Source organism: Trematomus bernacchii, unplaced genomic scaffold (genome assembly GCF_902827165.1).
Source record: "Trematomus bernacchii unplaced genomic scaffold, fTreBer1.1, whole genome shotgun sequence".
NCBI lineage: Eukaryota > Metazoa > Chordata > Actinopteri > Perciformes > Nototheniidae > Trematomus > Trematomus bernacchii.
In genome coordinates, this window is record NW_022987973.1 from 19,532,753 (window position 1) to 19,557,780 (window position 25,028).

Consider the following 25,028-nt stretch of genomic DNA (forward strand, 5'->3'; position numbering starts at 1 on the left):
AGCATTTCATCCTATGGCCCTGATATTCATAGAGGCGTGAAACGCATCAGACAGAATCTGTACTTTTAGGGCAAATTAATTCAACCCCAACAAGTCGCCTAGTTAAAATAAGTATGATGATATCCAACGTTCCATTAGACAACTGACTGGTGCACAATGGGGTGCTGATAGCTGCAATGAAAAACTTGCAGTGTCCCCAATTCCAGGAATTTCATAGTTACATTTGGAGGATCGTTCACATTTGGAACAGGCCTTGCCCTTTGATATTTGACATGTTTAGATACATAGACATTGCAGGATCCAGTCCCTGAAGTTGAAAAAGCAGACAGCTGCTGAGTGTGGATGGAGTAATGTTGGTGATAAACAGAACTAGATACAGATGAGGTATTTTTCTAGCTTTCCCAAAGTTGTGATATCCTCATCAAACTATTTTCTGCTTCCCAGAAAACCATATCAAATGAGGGTGGATTACTTTTGTGTTACCACAATGATGAATGTTTTATGACAACTTCTACATTTAGAACATCTCATAGTCTATTCTGTTTTGAATCCTATCCCTTATGACAGCACTCTGATGCTCTGTTTTCAGATTTGAGACAAGCTAAACACGCTTCCTTAAGACATTTAGTGAAATGGAAACAACACAAAGACACATACACAACACAGTGACTGTGTGAGAGCAACTATGGCCTCAGTCTCCTTCTGAGACACACACACACACACACACACACACACACACACACACACACACACACACACACACACACACACACACACACACACACACACACACACACACACACACACACACACACACACACACACACACACACACACACACACACACACACACACGCTCATTCAAACTGTAGCTGTTTGTCGAGTCACGGCATAAAAGCACAGCCTTCACACCCCAGTCTTTCCAGTGCATGCTTGTATTTTCGGTGCAAACACTGGCATGCACAGGTGTGTGCGTGAGTCTGTTATATGAATCCAAAGGGAGCGTCATCAGATGGAGGTGGGGGCGTGGCAGTGAGAGGACAGGACGGGGAGAGCTTTAGTTGTTCTGAAGGCAGTCGAGATCCACCGAGCAGCAAACATTCCCATTCTGAGCGCCGCAGCATGAAAAGACAGGAAAGATTAGATAGAGGGTGTTAAATATACTGCAGAGTTTTATAATATGCCGCAATGTTGCATATCATAACACGATTCAGAGTCTGCCTGGTCATAATCATTTGAAATATTTAGACGCAATATAGAGGGAACTTGAAATGAAGTCTATAATTTAGTTTGAGGGTCAGTGCACACATTTTACAAAAGGAAAGACTTTATCTTCTAGTAGTCATATCTACCCATTCAGTTTCATGATTATCTGCTATGGCTATGAGATATTCTTGTGCCTCCAAGCAGGGCGACATTTAGAAAATTGAACAGCAGGGGTTTCCACAGAAATATTCCCAGTTGTCAATAACAGACCTCACTGCAGTGAAACATCTTTTATAGGAACTTTTCTACATAGAAATAATCACCAGAAATCAATATCTTAGAAGACTCTGTCGCATTAGACTCACTGTCACACTGTCCTCATCACTTGCAGTGAGATATATTTAATATTAAAACATTTCGGAGCACATCAATCAAATATATAGATTTTTTAAATGGCACCATTGGGCAATACAAATATAAATCAACATATATCTTGCAAAAATTGTTTACATGTAGCTTAAAAGGCACATAATAAAGAAAGCTTCCTGCATAATCACATCATGGCAACATAGGCATACAATATAAACATGAAGCAATATGTAGCTCAAATGCATTCATCAGGCATAAAGCAGAAATCTGCCGTTCCAAGATTCTTAGCTGAACTGACCCTTAAAGGCAAGGCGAATAGCTAACTGACCGGGCTAATGGAGCCTGCGCCCTCTGACTATGGGGGGCTTCAGCTTTGGCTGAAAGCGCGGCCCCCCACTGCTCAGAGGAAAATCTCTGTCTTTACTAACAGTGATGCAGCACACTGAGAGCAGAGTGGGTGATCCCAGGCCTGAGCTCCGACTGTAGCTGTTACCACTCGCTGTGACCCCAGCGTGAGCGAGCACACTACAGCGGCTGGTTAGAACTTTTAGTTAAGCTCAAAGAATCTGGCAAAAGAAAGTATAGAAAGTTTACTCAGTTCATTTATGTTACCACTATACAAAAACACCTGCCATGTGATATTAATTATGCCTTTGATTCACATGTTCTATGTGATAATTGAACTTGATAAAAATGGGCAGAACTGAGGGAAAACAGATTATTTTTAAATGTGTAGGGAGATGATCTGAGTTATAGTGGCATGTTCCTGACACATTGATTTGCAAAATAAGTCATTTTAAGACTGAATATACTTTCATCATCTGTGCAAATCAAATCTAATTTGTTATCATCTTAAAAGACAGACAAGCAGATGTTCTATCACACATAAACTTACTGTAGCACAGTTTCCAGCTTGAACACATTTTTACAGTACCAATAACCTATAATGCCTATCATTATCTGTGTCATTGTAAAGGTACAGAGCAATTTTATAAATGACCTAATCGGAATAACGTTTAAGTAGCTGCATTCGATTTGTTTGTACTACATGTACAGTTGCCTAGGTGCAGGGTTGGAGATATTTTAGATCCGTTGAAAACACTTTTCTCCTTAAGGGAAACTGAGCAAGAATTATTTCTAAAAATGACCAAGTAAATACATTTGAAGTTGTTGAGGACCCCCTAGAAAATGAGTTCTTCTAATAAGGAATTTCCAACAATACAAATTGTTGTGATCTTTTAGTTGAACACTGAATTATCGACACTAGTTGGACAAATAACGTCATTGTGGTTGTGGCTTTAACCTACCTTACACTCGCAGTTAGTACAGGGTGAGTTGGTCATATGCCATGTGTCCCCGCTCAGGCGGACGGCGCCTGCGGGGTCCTGACACGTCTGCCGGATGTCGTACGACAGGTTGTCTGCCAGGCAGGGGTCTGTGACGCAGCGCGGGCAACACTCGCCCTCCGCCACCGCCGTGTACTCGCACATCAACACGGGGCAGACCAGAGGCCAGCTGTCCACCTCCCCCTCCTGAGTGAGGTAGAGAAAGACAAAGGTGGCACCAATGTTATTGTGTGTTGATTGTTTTGCTGTGACTCAGCTGATCAGGCAATTTCAGTTACAGCTCTCACACTGATTTGTTGCCACATCGCTAATTAGAGAGGTGATAATTATCAAAGCCTTCAGTGCATACATAATTAGAAGCAGAACGTGTGTTGAACAAAGCCCAGCTCTGAGCCTTGTGTTACAGATTCTTTGTTCTTTATGTCATCAGTTTATTCTAACAAACCACATTCAGGGATTCAATATGAACACACATGTTTGAGTGTGTGTATGTGTTCCTGTGAACTGACCATGCAGCGGCACTGCTGGCAGCCGTACTGCCAGGACGCTCCGCTGCGATAGAGTGTGCGTCCGCTCTGATCCAGACACTGGCTGCTGGGCCTGTTGTCACAGCCGGGACAGCAGAACAGGTCCTCCTCTGGGTCTCCACAGTCACAGGGTCTCCTCCTGCAGTACGTCTGCCCGTCCTGCGGGTCAGAGGGAGGTCACAGCATCAAGGGGTGGACACACTAAAGTTCTGATGGTAGCCTGACTCACTGCAAGTAGCTGACTTCACAGAAATAGCGCAAAAATGCAAATGTTATAGTTAGATTTAAATTTGCTGTAAATACTTGTCTTTAGCATCCTTTTTAATGCTAAATTGTTTCTTAAAAATGCTTATTTTTTATTATCCTTACTGTATATATTTCCTTTTTTTTCTACCTACTTTGCAACACATTTCTTTAGATTGTTTATGTTCGCACCACCAGATACCAAAGCAAATTCCTTGAATGTGTAAACGTACCTGGCAATAAACTTGATTCTGATTCTTTGCCTGATGTCCTTGGCTGAGAAGCATTTCTGTATCTTTGAATAGGTAAGGGATATTTACCACAGAAGTCATTGTCACCGCAGTTACATGGTGTTCGAGAAAACACCTATTACATTAATTGCTTTTTTAAAATAGAAACAAAAACCCATTTAGTTAATTTGCAACTTTCAGCTCACATGCTCATCAAATAAAGAACTAATTTGTTAAATACTCAGTGTGTTATAAATACAAAGTCTAAATACAGACACTACCATTATTGGCTGAAAGTTTAAGTGTTGAAAAGGAGTGAGCAACAATCACAACTATTTGACAATATCTGGGATATAAACCTAATGTGTATAGGCAACATCATAGGGTCAATGAGAAGGCCAAACGTCAGTCTGTGTGTGTGATGCAGTATAGAGAATCATGGATGCTGACACCAGACAAAAAGAAAACAGAAAGCAATACAATTGATAAGATCACAGTAAGCTCTGTTTATCTCTTGTAAAATGTCTAGTGTGGGGGGTGACACAGATGTTGTCACAAGTTTATTAACCAATGAGAAAATGTCTCTACCGTTGCATCCCTAGCGGTTAACCCTGCCTTCAAGAGCTGTTGAGACTGAAAGATCCAGCAGTGTGGTAAAAGTGAAGGGTTTAAGGATTCCCTGAAGCCCTGAATGTCTTATCAGAGCCTTTTCATCTTTGAAGAGACTATCATCCTATCAGACTTTCATCCTGGAGAGAACACTGAATGCCCCATCAAACAAATCCAACACTTAGGGATATGATCACGGAGCATATCTAAAACCTCTCTCAGATGCTTTTAGTGAGAGCTAGTTGAAGCAATTTTACGCTCCCAAAACACAATTTTGGTATCAATTACTTCCCAATTGTTGAATTCTTGAGGAAAATGTGTTTTTATCACACTTCTTCATGGTGAATGAAGAATACAAAGGGAAATAATACGTTGATAAATTGAAAGGCAAGCGTTGGACACATGTGGGAGTATTATGAATAGTACGATGTTAGAGAAAATGCATTTGTGTGTTAAGGACGTTGTGAGCATACGACTGAAAATAAATCTGACTTTTGTTCTCGTTGAATGCAGCCCCCAATTTGTTGTATCTTTCGTTTACAGTGGAGGTTTGCGAAAAATAATCCTTCATGAATTCAAGGTAACACAACACGTGTGAGTATTTGATATACAACTGGGGATTTTGGTGGTGAAGTATTTCTTAAACAACTTTGCACACTGGGTCATTTGGGCAGATACTTCAAGGCCAGCATATCTACGAAATGTTTTAATGTTTTGGCAGCAACTCTCAAATCACAGCATTTCATCAAAGCAGTGACTATAGCATAAATGAGCTAGAAGTTTGGAGTCTGGGCCAAATTGTCTGCCAGAGCTTTTCGAACCGCCCTGTCCCTGGCTCTCCGTCTCTACCCAGAGAACTTTATGATCCATTTTACTCACCACAGCCAGCACTGTCTGGCCCTGGTGCGACATCGTTATGGAGAAGTAAAAATGTTACATAAAATGGCTATTAGAAATGTATTGGAGCCATAAAATCATTCCACATACTATTAAAAGGGCAATACAGAGCCAATGTTTTATCGATGGATATTATCCTGCTACAGTAACCGCTCAGTCCCAGGGCAGCCGTACTGATGGCCTTCGTCTTTACAGTTAAGGCCCTTGACTTGCTGGGAAATTACTGCAACTTTTACTGTGCCGGCAAGACGAATGAAGGCAAACTATTCATTTTAATGACAGGAATAAGACCAGGCGTGAATGCTAAAGCTGCACTGTTGTGCCAACCAAAGCAACATCATTTCAGTTTTAAGTGTCGGCTTTATTGACAACAACTTTACGATCACAGATGACATTCTCTTTAAAAATGTAAAATATGACATGTTTACAACAAAGTCATCACATGAGGTATTTCTATCGACTCTATTTTATTTCAGCAGGTAATTTGATTCAAGCAAAAACTTTCTTAAATAAAATGTAAGCAATTGCTCCTTGTTAAGGCACATTTTGTAATTCATAACTCAACTTGTCCTTTTATTTTCCCCTAAATAAATTGTTAGTTAAGGTTTGGGAATTTGTTTTGCCATTAAGTTTCAATCTTTAAAGGTCACCTATTACGCAAAATCCACTTTTTCATGTCTTTTATACATAAACATGTGTCCCCTCTGTGTAAAGATATTCTGGAAGTTTCAGGAAAAAATATTCTGATATTTGATGCTACTGAATCGGAAGCTGTTGGTACCTGTGCATGTGGATAGTATGTAATTTGTAATCCCTGTAATGCTACTGTATGATGTCCTTTTGTTGTTCTGTTTATGTTTTTAATGTTTCATGTGGAACCTACTTGAGCAGGTCTCCCTTGAAAAAGAGGACAATGATCTCAATGGGATACAACCTGAATAAATAAAGGTTTGAAATGAAATGAAATGAAATGAAATTCTCTCTCTTTTTGTCCTGATCCATTTATATAACAACCTGTCTGAAAATGAGCTGATCAGATTTTGGCCACTTTATGATGTCATAACGATTTTTTGGCTTGTGTAACCATTAGCCAATCACCAACCAAGATAACACCCCCCATCTTATCACCTGAATCTCCTCCTAGAGCACCATTGTGTTCTTTTTAACCAAATATCTCTCAGAGGGGCGTGGGGAGGGGCTCCTTATTTTCATCTAAAGTAACAGACAGAGAATCAGCACTTTTGGAACAGGGCTGAAACAGAGGGGTTTATGGGTTTGGTATTTCGAGCCAAACACTTCAGAGACATGTTTTGTATATATCTGAGACCTATATTGATGACAAACTGTGTAATAGGGGACCTTTAATGTCATGTGTTGGAGTCTTTCTATAAACTATTTTCTGCTCTCCCTACTGTCATTCCTCAGATGCACATACTTGCAAATCCACAAATGTCAATTATTCCTAACAAATCAAACCTGCTTTAATGGGCAAACACCAATCAATCGACAGTTTCTTGTGAATCACCAAATAGACTGTACTTTGTGACCCTGATTACCCCTTTCTATCTCTTTCACAAACCAAAGTAGCTCAACCTCAGTTTATCTTTACATGCTGGGTCTATTTTGTCTGGAACAGCTCTTGGGTATTTACCATATAATTCCCTTGTGAAAAGCAGGTAAATAAACATAACTGCATGGCAAATGATGTATATCAATAGATGAGGACTGAAATGTCATAACGCATGATACACAAGTATGATAATCTATGTTCATATGAAATGGCATGCTGGTACATTTTCCATTTAGTCATTGAAGCATCATCCATCATGTTATACTAAATAACCCTCTGTTTCTGTTTCCTATTAATCTCAATCACCAAGCCTCACCTTCCCAAAGACAAACCTGATCAATATCTAACTTTCCTGCTGCCACACCATGCCATATTTAGTCGAATGTAAGGACAAACAGATGGAAGCAATGAGGTGCTTTTTTACCTGGGGCTTAATTTGGTCTCGGATGTAAAGTTGTTCAAAATATCTAATATTTTATGTGTTTGTTTCAAAACCATGCCTCCAATTATGAAACCCCAATGAAGTACATTCGGTAAAGTTGGACCTGAGAAATTATTCAGATTTATAAGCAACTTGGGTCATTTTTTGGTAGTTTTGGCAGCCCCATCTAACACTTGTGATATCTTTGTTTTCTCTATGTTAATTGCTGAGCTCTGGGAAGAATGCAACATGACAAGGAAGTCTAACGTCTAGGAAATATGGGCATTCACACGATCATACCGTTTTTGGTCAAACCTATTTGCAAGAAAAAACTAAGGAGCAGAATAAAGTGATTTTCAAATATGTCCGTAGTTCCCGGTTAAACTTTGACTTCATTTGCTTACCGTAGCTCACTGCAAATCGCTTTCCTGCATTATTGCATCTGAAATTACTTGCAGCCTTTCTTCTGAGTAGAGTGTCTAAGTTTATCTGGTTAACAGTTAGACTGTTTATCACCAATAACTAACCTATAAAACATTGTTGAAGTGATGTAACCGGTTTCTGATTCTGATTCTGACGTTGCTTTGTTTCCAGACCTACATTACTTTGGTTGGTCTAGTGCAGGGCTTCTCCGGACTGAACTGCAAATCAATCCGGACCGAACCCTGTGTCCCATTATATAAAAAGAAAATTATAAAAAAAAGAAAAAAAAAAAGAAATCTGATTCTGATAAATTAATGTACATCATTATGTACGCGCGTCTTGTGTCTGACGCGTAGTGAGAATGAACGTGCATATATATTTACTTGTGTGTGCGAGCGTGACACTCATTGCAGACCGGAAGTTAACCGCAAGTTTACCTTGACTTTCTAATGCTTCTAATGCCTTTTTTGCCGAGGTTCAAGGCATTGACTACAGATAAACAGCCAAGCCACCATACTGTATGTATGTATTGAATGTGTGAGTGTATAAAGCGGCGCCGTTTGCCGACAGGCAAGGCAGGCAAGTGCTTGGACCAGAAGGGGGACCCCAAAGAAGGTAGATTAAGAAGGTCCACAGCAACGACAACATAAAACACCCTTTCATTTACTGCAACGACATGTCGGGAAACCCCCTCAAGGGGGCCCCATGCATAGCGCGCCATAAGAAACTGCTTCTTAATTTCAGTTTCGTTTCAGGGGGGGGGGGGGGGGTGACTTTACTGGCATTGATCCGGACCAGTGACCTTGTATAAAGTTCACAAGTGGACCCCTGGTCTAGTGATATCATAACACCAAACCATCCATACAACAACACCAAAACAAGTGGTCCTTACCTAAAGTAACCTTCCAGTGAAGAAAACTGTTTTAGATGCAGAAAAAAGGCAAGAAAACTATAGCCATGATAAAGAAAAAGAAAAGAAGAAGATTGATGGGTGCTCCATATTTCTTACCAGCCCAGTTCCCTCTTAGCTCTATTTCCCTTTATATAATCATTCATCTCTTCATTGTTTATTCATCTAACTCTTCCAGTCCCTCTTCCATTTCTAAGTCTTTGTCTTTTCATGTGTGTCAATTCTGTCTGCTCATGCTGTGTGTTCCTTATTCATATACAGCAGTGTTGCCTTAAAGTCTGCAGGCGTAACATACTCATGGGTTTTCTGGAATTATAGATGTACTCACTATAAAATAATAAAATAAGGTGAATGAATACAGTTTCTTTTAAACATATCACAAAGTGGCAAGTAATTAACTTCAAAAGAAGAAAGAGAGAATGAATGGATCCTTTCTGTCTTTTATCTGTCTTTGGATCATTGGTAAGTGAATGCTCTTTTGAAGCTCACATTTCGGATAGCAATTCATCAACCAAAAGATATTGAAAGTATATTGTTGTGTATTTTAATAAGTAATACCTATAAGTAAAATGCAAAACCTGTTCTGCAAAATATGTCGCCAATGTTAATGAGATCTGGTACATTCTCAAAATGGCAATTCATCAGTATGTCAGTCTGTTTTTGTTGTCGTACACCTTAGTCGCTTGAGGGTCTGGAGTTGGAAATATAAACGGAGAAATTACAACCTTTCTCCTTGATTGGAACAAGAGTCCAAGAGTAAGGAATGTGTGTGTTTGTGTAATTCTTCGGTACCTTGCAGGAGCATATAGCACAGCGGTCAAAGCTGGGTTTCCAATCCTCTCCGTTGCGTCTGATTCCCTCTTCCTCTGTGCAGTCGCCACCGCAGCCCGGACCAGACGTACACACACAGTCGTAGCCTCCCGGGAGGTTCACACACACACTGTCATTCCAGCAGGTGTGTGTCTGCAAACTGCACTCATCAATGTCTGGAAGAAAAAGAGTAGGCTTTGGTAAATAACAGTCCCATTCTTCAGCTTTGAAGCAACATACATAACAAGATACATTTAGCTTTTCTGGGGAAAACCACAATGAAAAATAAGCAAAAGATTTAACACCTGAATTTTTTACATTCATGCTTTAAATGTGCATGCAAGTCAGGACGTTGTAGTGTATTCCATTGTTTTTAGTTTTCTTTCTAGAAAAAGACCTCCATTGATTTGAAAATACAAAACAGGTTGTGAAATTAAACATAAAAAAGGGACGGATATTGCAGCCCAATAGTTTTTTTGCAACTGATGATAAATGTATTGTGGTGTGAGCTATTTCCTATTAAGTCTAAAATTGTTGATTGCAACATTGGAGTACTGCAGATGTTTGTATTTCTCTAGCTCAAATAGGGCCCGAAATTATTGCCAAGCGCTGCGCTCAAAGTTACAATTATTTCCACTTTGACCTTGTTTACCACAGACTTGTTGCCATTCAACCAATAAGAAGAAAGCTGTGTGTAGCGCCTCAATTTAGCAGGGGACCTAAACATACAGTAGGAGCAAGACTAACAAGCTGTGTTCACATCTGGCGGTGAGCAAAGAGCAAACGCCTGTGAGTGCAGCTTGAGGGTTTGAAGAAGACACACTACATTAGTATGGAAGAACCAATAAGCAAAATGCTGTAAATACACATATGACTTTCATGTATAACTTTTTCACACAATATACTAAACAAATTGCCTGTCAAATATAGATGGTTTGAATCATACTGGATTAGTTATCCCTGGCAATATATTTTTGGAGAAATGGACATTTGTCATTTAGCAGTTGCAATGCAAATGCAGCACAAGATGAAACTACCTATGCCCAGGGAAAAGGGAACTTTGTAAAGTCTGTGGTGCACATGTACTTTTAATTACACTGTCCTCACATAATGAAGCCCTGCAGGTATCACGTTTAACATGTGTTATATTTGTATTGTGAACATACTAATATTTCCGCCCTCGAGCCATGCCTTCAAATGAATTGCATTCAATTGTTGGTATAAGCAGAAATTACTGGTTGCTGTGGTCAGTTATCTCCTCCAGTGATAACCGCAGCTTTGCACCTCCGTTTTAGTTTCTTCAATTTGCTTAATCAGTTCCTGTAAATTACTGTGTATAGGATTCTTCTCGGCACATACATTGCACACATGCTGTTGTGTATGATGCACTGCAAAATAGACTATAAGCAGTTGAGATTTGTGGATATACTGTATAGTTAAACTTTTGCTATTAATCACATTACATTGTCTGTCATGCACATGTTTAACGTCATTCAAACAAGTAATTGCATTATCATTTGACAAGAGATAAAACAGTTTTATCACTTTTCCTCTCTTTAAACTAATCGAAACAACATGAGCAGAGGGGACAGATGGCATCTTCTTTGCTAAAGACTGTGCCGAAAGTCTCTCCCTAACTTTCATGAAGCCATGACATTTTACTCTCTTTGTCCTCACTAAATGTTAGAGGAAAAGAAGAAAGTTCATTCGACATTAGCTCTGCTCTCCCCTGCCTGCACCTGCTGCCTACAGACATCGATCACACCTCCCCCGACCCAGACAGCAGGCCACTGGTGTAGCATGAACAAAGGCCCCGAGTAGAAAACCGAAAGCTTATTTTAAAAAGGATTGGAAATTATGTTTTTTGTGCGGTTTCACTCTAAGCACAATGTGTGAGCAACACGGTCAACAAGCCCATTTATTTTGTACACTGTTAAGTGAGATGGAAAACTGTTGGGACGGAAAAAGATTGATTTCCACACCTCCCTGTTTCCCTGCCGATACAGTGCATTTAGGTTTTATAGCACAACATTGCATGGTAGCAAGTAAAGGACATAAACAGACTGGGCTCAACTATAATGTGTCTATAGCTTTACTTTGTCACTGTTGTATTTTGAGCTGTTTGAAAATATTATTTTTCAAAAACTGTCCGATTTCACGCTCTGTCTGAAACGCTGAATCTCTGGTCCAGTCTGCCAAATCCTTCCTCTCGAAAAAACTCATACTTCGGTTAATTAGCGAGAAAAATATGATACTCCTTTGCAAAAGTAGTTATAAAGTACTGAGATGTGGGGCTTAGTAGATTTAAAAGTGTGTGATTCTTACAGATATAGACCAAACCAATAGACAGTAGCCTCAACCCCAAGAACAAATTCAAAAAGCTTGGTAGCTGAATTCGTAAATAACTTGTTTAAACAATGTAATGTTATGGAGGGAAAACCCAAGGCAGTAAAGACATGACTTGAACTAACGGACACTTACATAAAACTGTTAAGAGCCTCTGGCAATGATTGCCCACACTGTAAACACCACACAACATAAACTTTTGTTTTTCTCCAGTTGAGAATGATGAGTGGTATCTGGCAGGCAGATACTCTGGGTGGACGTTAGAATTGGCCGATGCTGTGGCCACACTAGTAAGAACAATAGACAGAGCTGAATACACACACTAATTGGTTGCAATATCAAGTTTGCTGGATACAGACATAGAGAAAGAAAGAGGATAACAGTTCAGCCGGGAATGTATTGTGCCCAACAATTTGCATCCCCATCAGCCAGTCATACATGCTGTTCCTCCGCTGGTGAAGGATTAATGCTCTTCATGCTACATTCACCACATTCAGCCACAAGCTGCTGCTCGCAGATGAAGCGTACTCTTACATGTAGTGTGTGAAAGACAGTCTAACAACCAAACACAAAGCCCTTCGGAGAAACCAGCTGAGCACAGCCAAGCAAATAAAGAAAATGACACACACACCTAAATGTACGGTTACACATGGGAGCACTAATCCTTATCCACACAGGCATAGATACACACACCACAAATAAATCCCTGTGACAGATGTTGGTAATTAGAAGGCAACTGAAAGCTCAGTATTTGACTATTTCAATCCTAGTTCTTTGGTATATCTCCAGGCAGCCCATATGGAAAGGTCATGTATATGACAGCGAGAGAGAAAATGATGCACGCACGCTGTCGTGCAGCGAGACAGTGGGGGGGGGTTTATGGTGTATTATCCTCATCTTTATGCACAATCTGTTTATTAAAGCCACCTGTCTCTCCCTAAGGCATTAGACATAATACACGTGTTTTGAGATGCAGCGCTCAGTCAAAGTAATGAAGGAAAAAGGACTGCTGCTTTCAGCTCATCTGCTCCTCAACACAACAGTATGCAGAGCAACACAACGCAACATGATAAGGGCAATGCATTGCGGCATAGAACTACCCTGAATAAAAACTCTGGGTTATTCTCAGTTGGGAGCAATTGAGAGCGCTTTGGAGCATGATTTTCAGTCAACTCTTTAACTTTAGCACCAAGCTAGCTTCTTCCTATTTTGGTGGTATGTTTCTCACCATAGGAACAGTGAGCACGTATTATATTTTACATATTTTACATCCACCTTCTGTATATCACTGCAATCTCTCAACCTGTCTTTCTTTTATCTGTATGTTTTAAAACTTTTTTTTTTTAAATCTGCTTTTCATAAACCACACCTCCAAAAGAGAAGATGGTGCTTTATTCATTGTCACTGGATTCATCTACAAATATAACACATTCTAAACGACAATGTTCTTTTACAACCTTATATCATTAATATCTTCTTTCTAGAATCATCTACAGAATTCAGTCTGCTCTGTAGTAACGACCTGTCTATACTCGCTGTGGCACCTTTTCCTCGCATGTCTTGTCACGATGTTGACGGTTGAACAGCAAAGATATAGGGCTAATGGGAAATGGTGTTTGTTAAAGCCTGCTGAAACAGGAATTCATTAATAAACAACACCATCTGATTTTATTTTGTTTGTTTTTTCGCTGTCATCCTTAATCCAGACATTTGGAGTTAACCACATACTGTGGAGTACGATCACTTTGAGTACATTTTTTTAGATTTAACCATGTTTTCATTCGTAAAAAATCTCAATGTGCTTTTAATTAAGTGATCTTATTTCCGGTTTACATTTGGTGTGAGATTTTTACCACTTATTTGTACCCATTGACTATGCTTCTTATGTGTAAAAATGCATTAAACATGTGGGGGATAAAAACAAAAACGGGAAGCACGGATATTCTGTTCAACATAAAGGTATAACCCAAAGTGGAAGAGCGCATTTCAACACTTTACAGATAAAAGACTCTTTTAGATTCATGTGTCACCCAGTGGGAATCCTAAAAAGTAGCACACCCAGTTGCTCCTTGTGCCTAACATGAATTATCACCTACACTAGCACAAAGTGCTCTGTTCATTTGACAAAAACCCAGCACATCCTTTAAGTGGAAGGTCCTTTTCACAGCACACACATTCACCAACTCTGAATAATTGCCACATTTGCTGTGGCGGCAAAACACTGGATATGATAAATTGTCTTCAGCAACTCATTACCCTTAACAAGTTTTGTGTTTTTCAGAAAATAGTGTGTGAAAGTGATGCTTTTTGGATGTTAATTTGTATCTGAAAGTTAAACTAAAACTAAGGAAACAAAGCCAATTATGTGCACCACTATACATCACACGGACAAAGACACTGCTTTGACAAAACATTATCCTCCTCCATCTGCCCACTAACTCTCGCCCTTCCTGCTTTCTACTGTTCACAAACTGTAGGCCAACATGCAGCCGCTGATACAGTTAACTGGCTGACGCTGCTTCTCTCGACTTTGATCCGTCTCTCTTATTACCAAATGCTACTTTCTGTTTGGTTGACTCATGAGAGTGGGTTGGAGGGATATTGTGGAGGGGAAAAATCCTGGTAAATTGTCATTCGTACTTATTTCCCCTGCTGGCTGCCAGCTTAATACTGCAAAGTGGGGGGAGAAAAGGTTGGGGTTTCACTGTCACAACTTTAAGCACTTTTCTGGTTAAGATGTGACACACACAATATGACACACTTGTATCAATTTATGCTGTAACGTCTTTAAAAGCAATGTGGTTAATGGCATCTCTCAATGACTTGCTCATAAATGCTTTCACTCATTACATAGTAAACATCATATTTCCTGTCATGGATAGGAATATGTATGCTTTTGGTTAGACTTCTGACTGATAAGTGAGGTCTTCATTTGAGTCATTTGCTGCAGAAATGAGTTATATGTATATTTGTTTATGTAATTACAACATCTTTTAAATCAATCTGATTGGAAACTTCTTTGTAGAAAAACAAACAATGTGAAAAAAATGTTTTGGTCTTAGCTGTCTGCACACACTTTCAATTTACACACAAGCATTGGCCTGCTGGTGCAATGGAAACACAGTAATCATAATGTTCTTGAATCATGAGACTTAAACGACCCTTACGTTTACATTGGACCTGACCAAAAAGAATAATTTGTAATTGTCCATGGACTCTTCTCAGACCATAATCCTCTCTGCCGTTGATTTGTGTGTTTAATATGTTCCAAGCATTCGATGCTTTGCCAATAATTAGCTAAATACGCAACTTCTGGAGGAGCTTAAGAGCCATAAAGTGACACAAAAGTAGTACAGTTAAGAAATGACTGACCAAAAATGGCAGGAATTTGGATTTACTTCAGAAATAATTGTTGACACTTTATTTCACCATCGCTCTGGAGACCATTAAGGTCGAAAACACATGAACTCTCACAGGATGGGCTGAGGTTTTGACACCCTGCAGATTGATGTTTTCCCTTTGATATAACAAATAGGTGAAATAACTATTTAAACTTCTATCTGTGATACTCAAGATGTTCTGTAGTTAGCGTTGTGACATTTTTATTCTTTTTGCCATGTTTTTTCAACACTGACAGAAGAGAATAAGAGTTTTTTTTAATGTGCACAGTCATTCCCTCAGCAGGACTCAAGTGTTATTTGAAAAAGATTGGTTTCTTAACTCATCGTTTGATGTAGACATGAACTCCATCATTTTTACATTATCGAATTATAAAACGATAAATAGACCCAAACGATTCCTGCTGACTTCTAATTTCCACTTTGTCACTAACATTTTAGCCAAGACGATGCCAGAATGAACAGCAAGGTATTATAAGACTTGGACATTATCAGACATTATTCATTCAGAGCCTGTGTGTCCATTTAATGTATTATTTTGGTTGTGAAATTATATTGTATTCATATTTAACATATTAAGGAACACTCCAATTCCAAAATGTGAATATTACCAAGCCATTTTGAAAATAATATAGCTTATTGCAATTGATTTATTGAACATATATAGTTCAACTGAATTAATTATTGCGACAGGCCTTCTAACAACTCTTAATTGAGAATGAACAGGAAATTTGAGGATGGAAACATTCGTAAGAGACTATTTGAGTTGGTGACTGAGATGCTATGGACTAGTCTGACATATGCGGTCCGTCTGTCTATCACTTTCCATAAGAATTACATTTGAGTGAAACCAATTTCGGAGGGAAGCTTCTGAAATCATACCTCCCCCTCAAAGTAAATCATTCAAAGGTGAGCTGCTGATGTAGCATTTATATTTAAATGTTAAGTGAAAGCGTTTCATTCAGTCAAGCGGTCCTGTTTGCTGCATCTATTACAGTTTTACATTAAGTGCTATAGGCAAAAATAAAAGCAGTGCCTTGGATTTTTTGAGTGATATTTATTATTCTGAGGTCCTGCTCTCCTGCAGGCAGATTGTCATCTGTAATATGCTGAACCACTGAAAATCGTGATGTGCGGGTAATGTATGTGCCAGGAATCAACAAGCTGCTGTACTTGTGCTGATTTATGGAAGATATTTCAGCACAGAAATACACTAAGACGGTTGCAATGGTAAACATTTTACCATACGTGCGGGAACCTGTTTTCAGTAAGGGCGTCTTACCAGATTTGGAAAACAAATACATTTCCTCTAACTAAATCTGAAACATTCCTGGAAATAATAAAACAGTAAGATAAACTGATCAAAATGATCATTAGCCGCGTTCACACCGGAGTACTTTTCACCGTACTTTTCGCGCTTAGTTCCGTTAGTACCCCTTATGTCGCGTTCACACCAAAAAGAGTACTTAATCTCGGGAACTTTTACCCCCATTTTTAGTGCCTGCTGAGAGATCGTACTTTCCTTGAGGAAAAAAGTGCCCCAGTTCTGATTGGCTGGGCGAATTGCAAACCGTGCCCCGTAAAACTCTGAAATGATTTGTAGAGCCGCCATTTTATTTGCTCGCTACAAAAACCCAGCGCACCAACGGAGAGTAGTTTGTTTTGAAAGCAGTTATGGCAAGCATCAATAAATAATCGAAGCGGTGGAGTGATGAGGAGGTGTCGGCGCTTCTGGAAATCTACGCCGAGGACGCGACCCAGGGAATGCTACTGAAGCCAGTACCCAATTCCAAAATGTTCGAGCGTTGTTCGAAAAAGTTACTTGAGCTGGGGATCGTGCACAGCGCCGGCTAAAAATAAAGAAACTCCGGCAGGACTACAAAAAAATTAAAGACTATTATAACAAGAGTGGTAACGACCGGAAGACCAGTAAATGGTACGAGCGCTTGGATGCTCTGCTAGGCCACAGACCTTTTCTCCGGGACAGCATCGACCTTCGACTCGGGCACGATGGTGTGGGAGGCCGCTCAAACGGCGGATTCAGTGGCCGACAACCACGACGAAGGTAAAATCAACTACATGCACTGGGGTTTTAATCTGCACAATAATGGTCTCAGATGTACTTTTATTTGCTCAGTAGATCGAGCTAGCCATGCTAGGCTGAACCGGCCCCGTGCAGGCTAATAACATCTAGCTAGCTAGATATTCTCGGTCGCTATGAAAACGTTTTGACTTGTGAATAACTGTGCAGTGTTTCTGTAATTTGCTTCACTAACTCATGGCACTAATCGTGTGTTTCAGGCGAGGCTGGACAACTCTCGGGATTGGAAACAAGCGAGCTTTGCCTTCCAGATCACAGCGCTTGCTCGTCCCCCTTACCAGCAACCAAACGCAAAGGTACACACACTGTAACTTGGTCTTGAAAGAACGTTACGCATCGAACTGATGTTCACAATCATGTTTATTTCCTTCTTGGTACAATTATGAAACAGCGTGAAAACGTATTCGCCTAGACCGGCATTTACACATTTTCGCGCCGTTTTTACTCTCTCACAAACATTGTAAACATCCGGGCTAGAGGTCACATGACTTCCGGTAAGAAAACTTGCCTCAACAACATTAAACAAAGTTCAAGCATACATGAAGCACTCTTCAAAAATACAAAACAATAAATAAGGGCACTTTGAGCGGCAGCTACACGCACACACTCAGTGTGTGTGTATATATATATTTATTTTATTTTACGCTATTTGATCCTATATTATCTTCTACTATACACCTGCATTGTGTACACTGTCTTGTCCCGGCCTGCACCCTGTCCAATGTTGACTAGTAAACACATTGCTAGTATGTTGTAAAACTACATGGCGACTAAACAGATCTTGTATCTTGCTTATTTTCACTCTTAGGAAAGCGGGCACGGGATGTGAATTTCTTTGACACCGTCGAGGCGTTGGAGGACCGGCGTGCCGTGGTGAAAGAGTCGATGCACGGGGATCAGATGGTGCTGTTAACCAAGGCCCAGGAAACGGAGGACAAGATGCTCACGATGATGGAGCGCCAGGCTGAAGTGTTGAAGCGGCAGATGGAGCAGATGGAGCACCAGGATGAAGTGTCAGTGCAGGATGAGCGACAAACCACTTTTCAGAATGGGTTTCTGGAAGTGCTTTCCCAGCTAGTGAAAGCCAACAGGTCTTCCTCCCTATAGTTGCCACTGTTAACAATGTCTGCTGCTGAGCCTATCCCTACACCTGGGACAGTTCATTTTGTATTGTTTTTATTAATACTGACACACAACTTTGCACTAAGGTGTGTATGCTGCTGAGCCTATCCCTACACCTGGGACAGTTTATTTTACATTATTGTTATTACTGTTATTATATAGTCTTGATATAACTGACACTTTATTTTATATTGATAATGTTAACGTACATGTACAACTTCTATTTTATTTACATAAAAAATGTGAACTTCTATTTACTGTTATGTCTTGAGAGTGCAATAAAGAGAACCTACATGGCGATTAAACAGATCCTGTATCTTGCTTATTTCTCCTGACACTTTATCTTTAGTGACCTGTGTAGCATCCTATACATCACATGTAAGTGATTATTCTGATACCATCATGTTTCATCGGTTATAAACTGGCGACGCTTTATTTGTCATTTATTTATCATCAATGTTGCAACCTTGTGGAGGAATGGCAGGGGCACATACACAAATATGATAATTTATATCATTTTAAATATTATTTGACCTAAAACTAAATGTTTTCATGATTATCCTCTGAGGAGGACATGACTGGAAAATAAAAGAGAAACAAAAGCACTGTACAACAGATCAGCTTTATTGTCAAAATGTTTACAATGTACAATTTACACGCTGTTCAGATGCCTCATAAGGGCTGTGCGCGTGTCTTGCCCCCCAGCCTCGGCAATGGCTGGCCCATCAAGCTGGGTCGCCGGTAAGGCAGTCCATTAGTACCTGTACTCATCATCATTACTTTCACAAAGGTTATGTAATATGCAACATGCTGCCACCTGGATTTTGATCTTGTCCATCTTGCAGTCGTTTCTTTTCATCAAGCACCGCCACCTGCCCTTCAGTCTGCCAAAAGCGTTCTCCACCACCACTTGTGCTCGGCTTGCTTTGTTATTGTACGCAATTTGCTCAGGCTGCATTAACTCAGTTACAAAGATGTATAACATGAGCACAAACAGCACAACTTCAGTCGACTCCATCTCCATCATGTCTGAGGTCGGAAGGTAAACAACAGACGCCTAATGTACAGCGAGTGGGTGGGCGTCGCAGTATACGCGGGAAGTTTTTCTTCTTCTTCTTCTCTTGTTTTTGTAGCGGATTGCAAACAACTTTAAGGTGCATACCGCCACGTACTGTACTCGCCGTGAAGTGGTTTGTGGCCTGCCAGTAAACCCAAAGCAGAAGAAGAAGAAGTGACGTCAGCGACTCATTTGCGTAATCTTCCCTCAGGGAAAAGTACTCCGGTGTGAACGCGATTGGTACTTAGTGCCCTGGGGTAAAAAGTGCCGGGGCACTGAGTGCCGGAACTATGTACTGCAAAGTACTTGGTGTGAACGCGCTAAATGTTATTTGATCAACATACTTAGCAGCTGCTGAGTGGCTCAAATCTGCAAAACTGATAAAAAAGTATAACACATCTTTGTATTCAACATTTCAAATATGTTTTGTTTCAGATAATGTAGAAGTCCTCAGTATTGAGTTTCTGTTTTTAATTTCCTAACCGCCACAGGTTAATTGTGGGTAAGTTGCCGCACTGTTGGACACCGAGCTCCAACAAAATAAGAAACATAGATTTAGCAGGAGAACAGTTTCCAGGCAACGTAAAAGAAAAACAGCTTATAATCGTGCCTGGAAATGTATAGACATGTAGGATAATACTTACTACAGGACTTTGTTCATAGAGCATAATGTGATAGTAGAATAAAAAACCTGACCGAGTAGCATTACAGATATCGGGGGGAGATAAGCAGCAGAAGTAAACTCAGCTGAAACATTATTGACTTCTCTCTGCTCGTTTTTCAGTTATTGCTCTATTGTTCCTCATGAGCCACTGTGTTATAAACGGGGGTAAAAAGCTACCAAGTTCATTTATTGAATTACTGTACTTAAGTACAAATTGAAGGTACTTGCATTTAACTTGAGTATTATCATTCGTTGCCACTTCAAATTATTCTCCACTACAATTCAGAGGCAAATACTTTATAGTCAATTTGAAAGCTTTAGTTTACAGTTCATCATATACAGAGTAACCAATTTACTTTATATGTTTCTTTATGTGGGAATTTATGGTTTTGTGGGAGCGCCTGTGACTGAGGGCGCATGTCAACATCTTCTAGCAGCACAAGGCTAACGTGTGTTCCTCATGAATATCTCATCAAGGATCGTGTGTGTGGGATACACACCGCATGTTAGATCCCCAGCTGTGAAGGTGTGAAGACCTCTGATTAGCCTGCTTGTAAGCAGTGGTGATCCGATAGTCTGCGGGGACCGTAAGCAACAATACCCCAGGGGCCCAATCGACCTGTTGAGCTGATGCCAGTGGACCTAACGTTTTTATTTATATTTAAAGTCTATTTTTGCAGCAATATGCACATAAACGCAATGTTTATATGATGATTTATATGATATATTTCAGGGTTCTATGATTATGTTACCACATTCATTGTTTAAATTGTTATATTATTTTATTTATATTCTCATTATTTGACATTTATTTTATTGTCCTCAATGGCCCTTTTTCCCCTTATTATTTTTAACGTTTTTCTTCATCCTCTTTTATTATTAAGGCCTTTTTTGTGTTTTTTCATTCCGTGTCTTTTTTCTTTTCCTTTGTGCCTTATTTATTTTACTCATAGAAACCATTAATATTATATTTCATTTTTTTTTTATCTCGTCTCATTCCTGCTGACCCACTCCTGCTGCCCAAGTGGAGTACCCTACTGTATGTGCTTAATCTTCCACAATTCTGTCTAGCATTATTTAAATAAATATTCGTCCCATAATTTTCTTTCTAAATGGAGCAAGCCTAGAGAATAATGAAGGGAGAAACTGAGAAAACTGAGTGGGCTTGACAACCAGCTGGATGGCATATTAAAGCACACATATATCCATATACTGTATAACATCAAGCCAGCATCTGTCTTCGTACATGCTAGATTTTCAAAGAGGATAAATGAGACAAGGAATGGCAATCAAGTTATGATGTAGGAGACCAGAGATAAAAGGGACCTGAAGAGGAAGCCTCGCAGTGACAGTATTCATAATTCATGAGCTTGTGAACACAGAAATGGGGGGATAAGCAAAGCAATTAAGAGGTGCGCTCAGGCACTGGTATTTCAAGCAGTGATAAGGATGTTTACAATTCAACGTATGCTTACCAATGCAGGATCTCCCATCGAGCAGGTAGGAGCCATTGTCATGGAAACCACTTCTGCACTCACAGTGGTACCAGCCGGGCAGGTTGACACAGCGAGAGTGATTGTGGCACTCGATCAGACCCTCTGCACACTCGTCAATATCTGAGGACACAAAAACACACAGCAGCGTCAGCATCAGTCCAAGTTATTTTCAGAAACTTAAACTTGAAACTTCAGCTTCTTCCTCTCTTTCTTCTTTGCCTGTCTTTTGATCAGTGCTCGATACGACAGCAGAATTTGATCAAATCAGAGCGAAAAACCGCCGCCACAACATATGAGCTGGGTCAGCCGCTGGCCACATTACCCAACCCAAAACATCTCAGCAGCTCTGTCTGCCGCAGCAGGAATCAGAGTTTATTGGAAATCACACCATTTTACAGCAGAGTTGTTTCCTTCCTGAACTTCTCTTTTTCTTTTCCTCGCCCATCCTGCTGTTTCTACTCCGCTTGCTTTGTTTCTGGTGTGTGGCGTGCATACATATGACCAGCCCAGAGGCGTTAGGTCCTCGCTACTTCTCCGGGGAGCAAATCCCTCTCATCCATTATGTATGGAGTGAGCTTTGCTTCTCATATGCAGCTCTCTAGCTTCTGGCTGCATAAGACCTGACCTGAGCACACACCCTGATGGTTTAAGCCTGACCTTCAGTCACACCTTCATTCACCTAAAAGCAATCAATAGCAAATAGGGGAAAAGTATAAGGACCGTTTGATCATGTTTAATGTTGTCGTTGAAGAGGGGAAAGTCCACATTTTTCAAGCAAATCGACAAATAAATGTTTAATAGTTTAACCAGCAGGCACTGGTCATGGTATGTAATGGATCCTAAGAGTATTCATGTACAGTATTGTGTCAAAGCAGTACCGCCAATAATGAAAGGAAAGCAACATCTTGGTAACAAACAAGTTTAAAGCTTCTAATTTCTTACATAATCTGATTTAATATGGCACCATCGTGAATGACAGACGTCAGAAAATGTAAAGCATATTTCTTGTCTGTATCAGTATCAGTGTCTTTATTTATTTGTATGCTCTTTAAGACTCTGTTGAGTTCAGCTTCAATAAAAATGTATAACATAACAGCGGACACATTTTGGCTATTTCAGTAGATGTTTCTGCTTTCCGTCTTTACTTTAATAAGGACAGATCTCTTTGCTGAATATATTTGCAGTTGTCAGCTTGCGGAGCTTGTTATGTCTTTCAAAAGAAAGTAAATGCTATTCATGCAGTTTGCCGATACGGATGCATATTTTCGACATGAGGGAAGGTTGTGTCTTTTATCTCCCTTTTTCCTTTACACCTTCACACTGACTTTTACCATTGCAGACAGCTATCTGATGGGCTGAAAATGCTTAAAGACAATACATATAAATAAAAGAAAGAGATGTTGATCTTCTAAGTAAAGTCTTGGTCAGATAAAAAACAGGCATATTCTCCAAAAGGCTGTGTGTTGGTCTGTGGACATGTTTGTATGATTGTGATAGAATCGCAACCGTCATAAAACAAACCGGCGTGAGATTAAAAAGAAAGCAGTCTTTGAAATGGACTTTGCTCAATTAAGGGCGCCAGCCCCTGACCTCTGATTCCATTTGAAAATGGTCTTTAGTTTGAGAATACATTTAGTTTTAGTTGAGTTAGGGAAGAGAGAGATTCATATATTCTTATTCTTATTATTATATTATTCTTCTTATTATATATTCTTAAATCAAAATGTTCTGCAAAGGTTGTAATACTTGCTATTTGGTCATGAATATCTGCCAGTCATCCTTTTCATCCAATCAGTAAGTAAATATGTAACATAAAAAAACATATATAACAAACTAATACAAATTAAAGTATGTTATTTTTAAACAGTTTATCCATTCATGGGTTACATCAATACTACAATTAGTAAAATATATATATGTTTACGTTGTTGAAACTAATTTAGAGTATATTTTGTTATTCAGTGTACACACACTTAACAATTTACACATGTTTGTCTCTATACAGATAAAAAAGAGACTCAGGTTGAGTCGTTTAGCATTTTGTGTTGAGGTTGTGTTGTTAGCCTGTTGGTAATAAGACGTGACAGCTGCTTGGGGGGCTGCCCTCTGTCAGCCTCTCATGTCAGAGATCTGCTCAGAGCTACACCAAAAGATTCCCTCTCTGACATCTCACTGAAACACACCAAGATTAAAGGTGACTGGTGGCGGAGAGCAGCTAACCCTTCAACAAAAGAGCAGTGCTGTGCGTGTGCCTGAGAAGGCATACGTCTGCGTGCTTGGCCCTGTTGCATGGTGGCATGGTTTCCTTGAGATCCAATCCATCAATAACTTACTTAACCCAATTTATTTCAACCAAATAACTTTTAATACTTCCGATATCTTTTTTTAAACTTATGTAACTGTGATCCAGATTGAATTACACCTAGGCAACATCTATTAAAAGGGGCCTCCCTCTGGAGGGAACTATGGGATTTCAGCCCATAGTAAATAGGTTTTTGTTTTACATGCACAAAAACCTATTTAACACACGACAGAAAGGGGAAAACCCCAAAAAGCATAATAGGGCCTCTTTAAAGAACAGAACTTCTCAAATTGATGCCATTGGCTTCACAATCCTCAATTCATACATTCACGATGAACGATTGTTCTAGCATCTCTACTGTAGACTTATAAATTGAGATGGGATTCATTTAGATCCCATCACTTTTCCGCCAACATGAGAGGATTTTGTTCTGGTTCGCACAACATATATTGTTAATAGCACAATGATTTAATCAAAATAAGGCAAGATTAGTTATTCATTACATTTATTCCTTTTTAATAGCTGACATTCAAACTTTCGATTTAGGCATATTTTTTTAGACTACAAATTCAGTACACTGCCCTGCTTTGCAAAAACAAATAAGTATGTTCTTGTTCTTGAAGATAGAGCATTGGAAGGGGAAAATAAATAATGCCTGCAGCTGGAAATCTACAGTGCCAAACAAAAGGTGCCTCTGCTGCACTCCTTCCTAATAACAGTAATTCCGCTCTACACTCCAACACTGTCCATAATTTATGCAAAGTGACTCATTCTCAGAGGTTTTTCACTGCTACTATCAAACACAACCACTTTAATTGCAAGGTATTTTAAGAGCTGCAATTCTTCTTTTCATCTTAAATACATTTTTGAATGGAAAATTAAAATGTTCAACATTTATTTCATCTGCTCTCTCTTTCTCTCTTTCATCTATCTTTGGCTTCTCTGTAATTCACAGAGGATAGTGACACACTGTTTGGACTC

The 25,028-nt window shown here is 39.6% G+C and overlaps 1 protein-coding gene across 1 annotated transcript in view; it reads right to left on the reverse strand.

The window, feature by feature from the left end:
• Positions 1-816: 816 nt before the first annotated feature.
• LOC117471831 (protein kinase C-binding protein NELL1-like) overlaps positions 817-25,028 on the reverse strand; it is a 297,298-nt gene continuing 273,086 nt past the window's right edge. The window contains exons 16-20 of the mRNA XM_034117067.1: positions 21,725-21,865; positions 9,544-9,737; positions 3,431-3,607; positions 2,883-3,107; positions 817-1,108 (exon numbers count right to left, since the gene is read on the reverse strand). Of these exons, the coding sequence (XP_033972958.1) occupies positions 1,058-1,108; positions 2,883-3,107; positions 3,431-3,607; positions 9,544-9,737; positions 21,725-21,865 (788 nt within the window). The 3' untranslated portion in view covers positions 817-1,057. The remainder of the gene's footprint in view (positions 1,109-2,882; positions 3,108-3,430; positions 3,608-9,543; positions 9,738-21,724; positions 21,866-25,028) is intronic.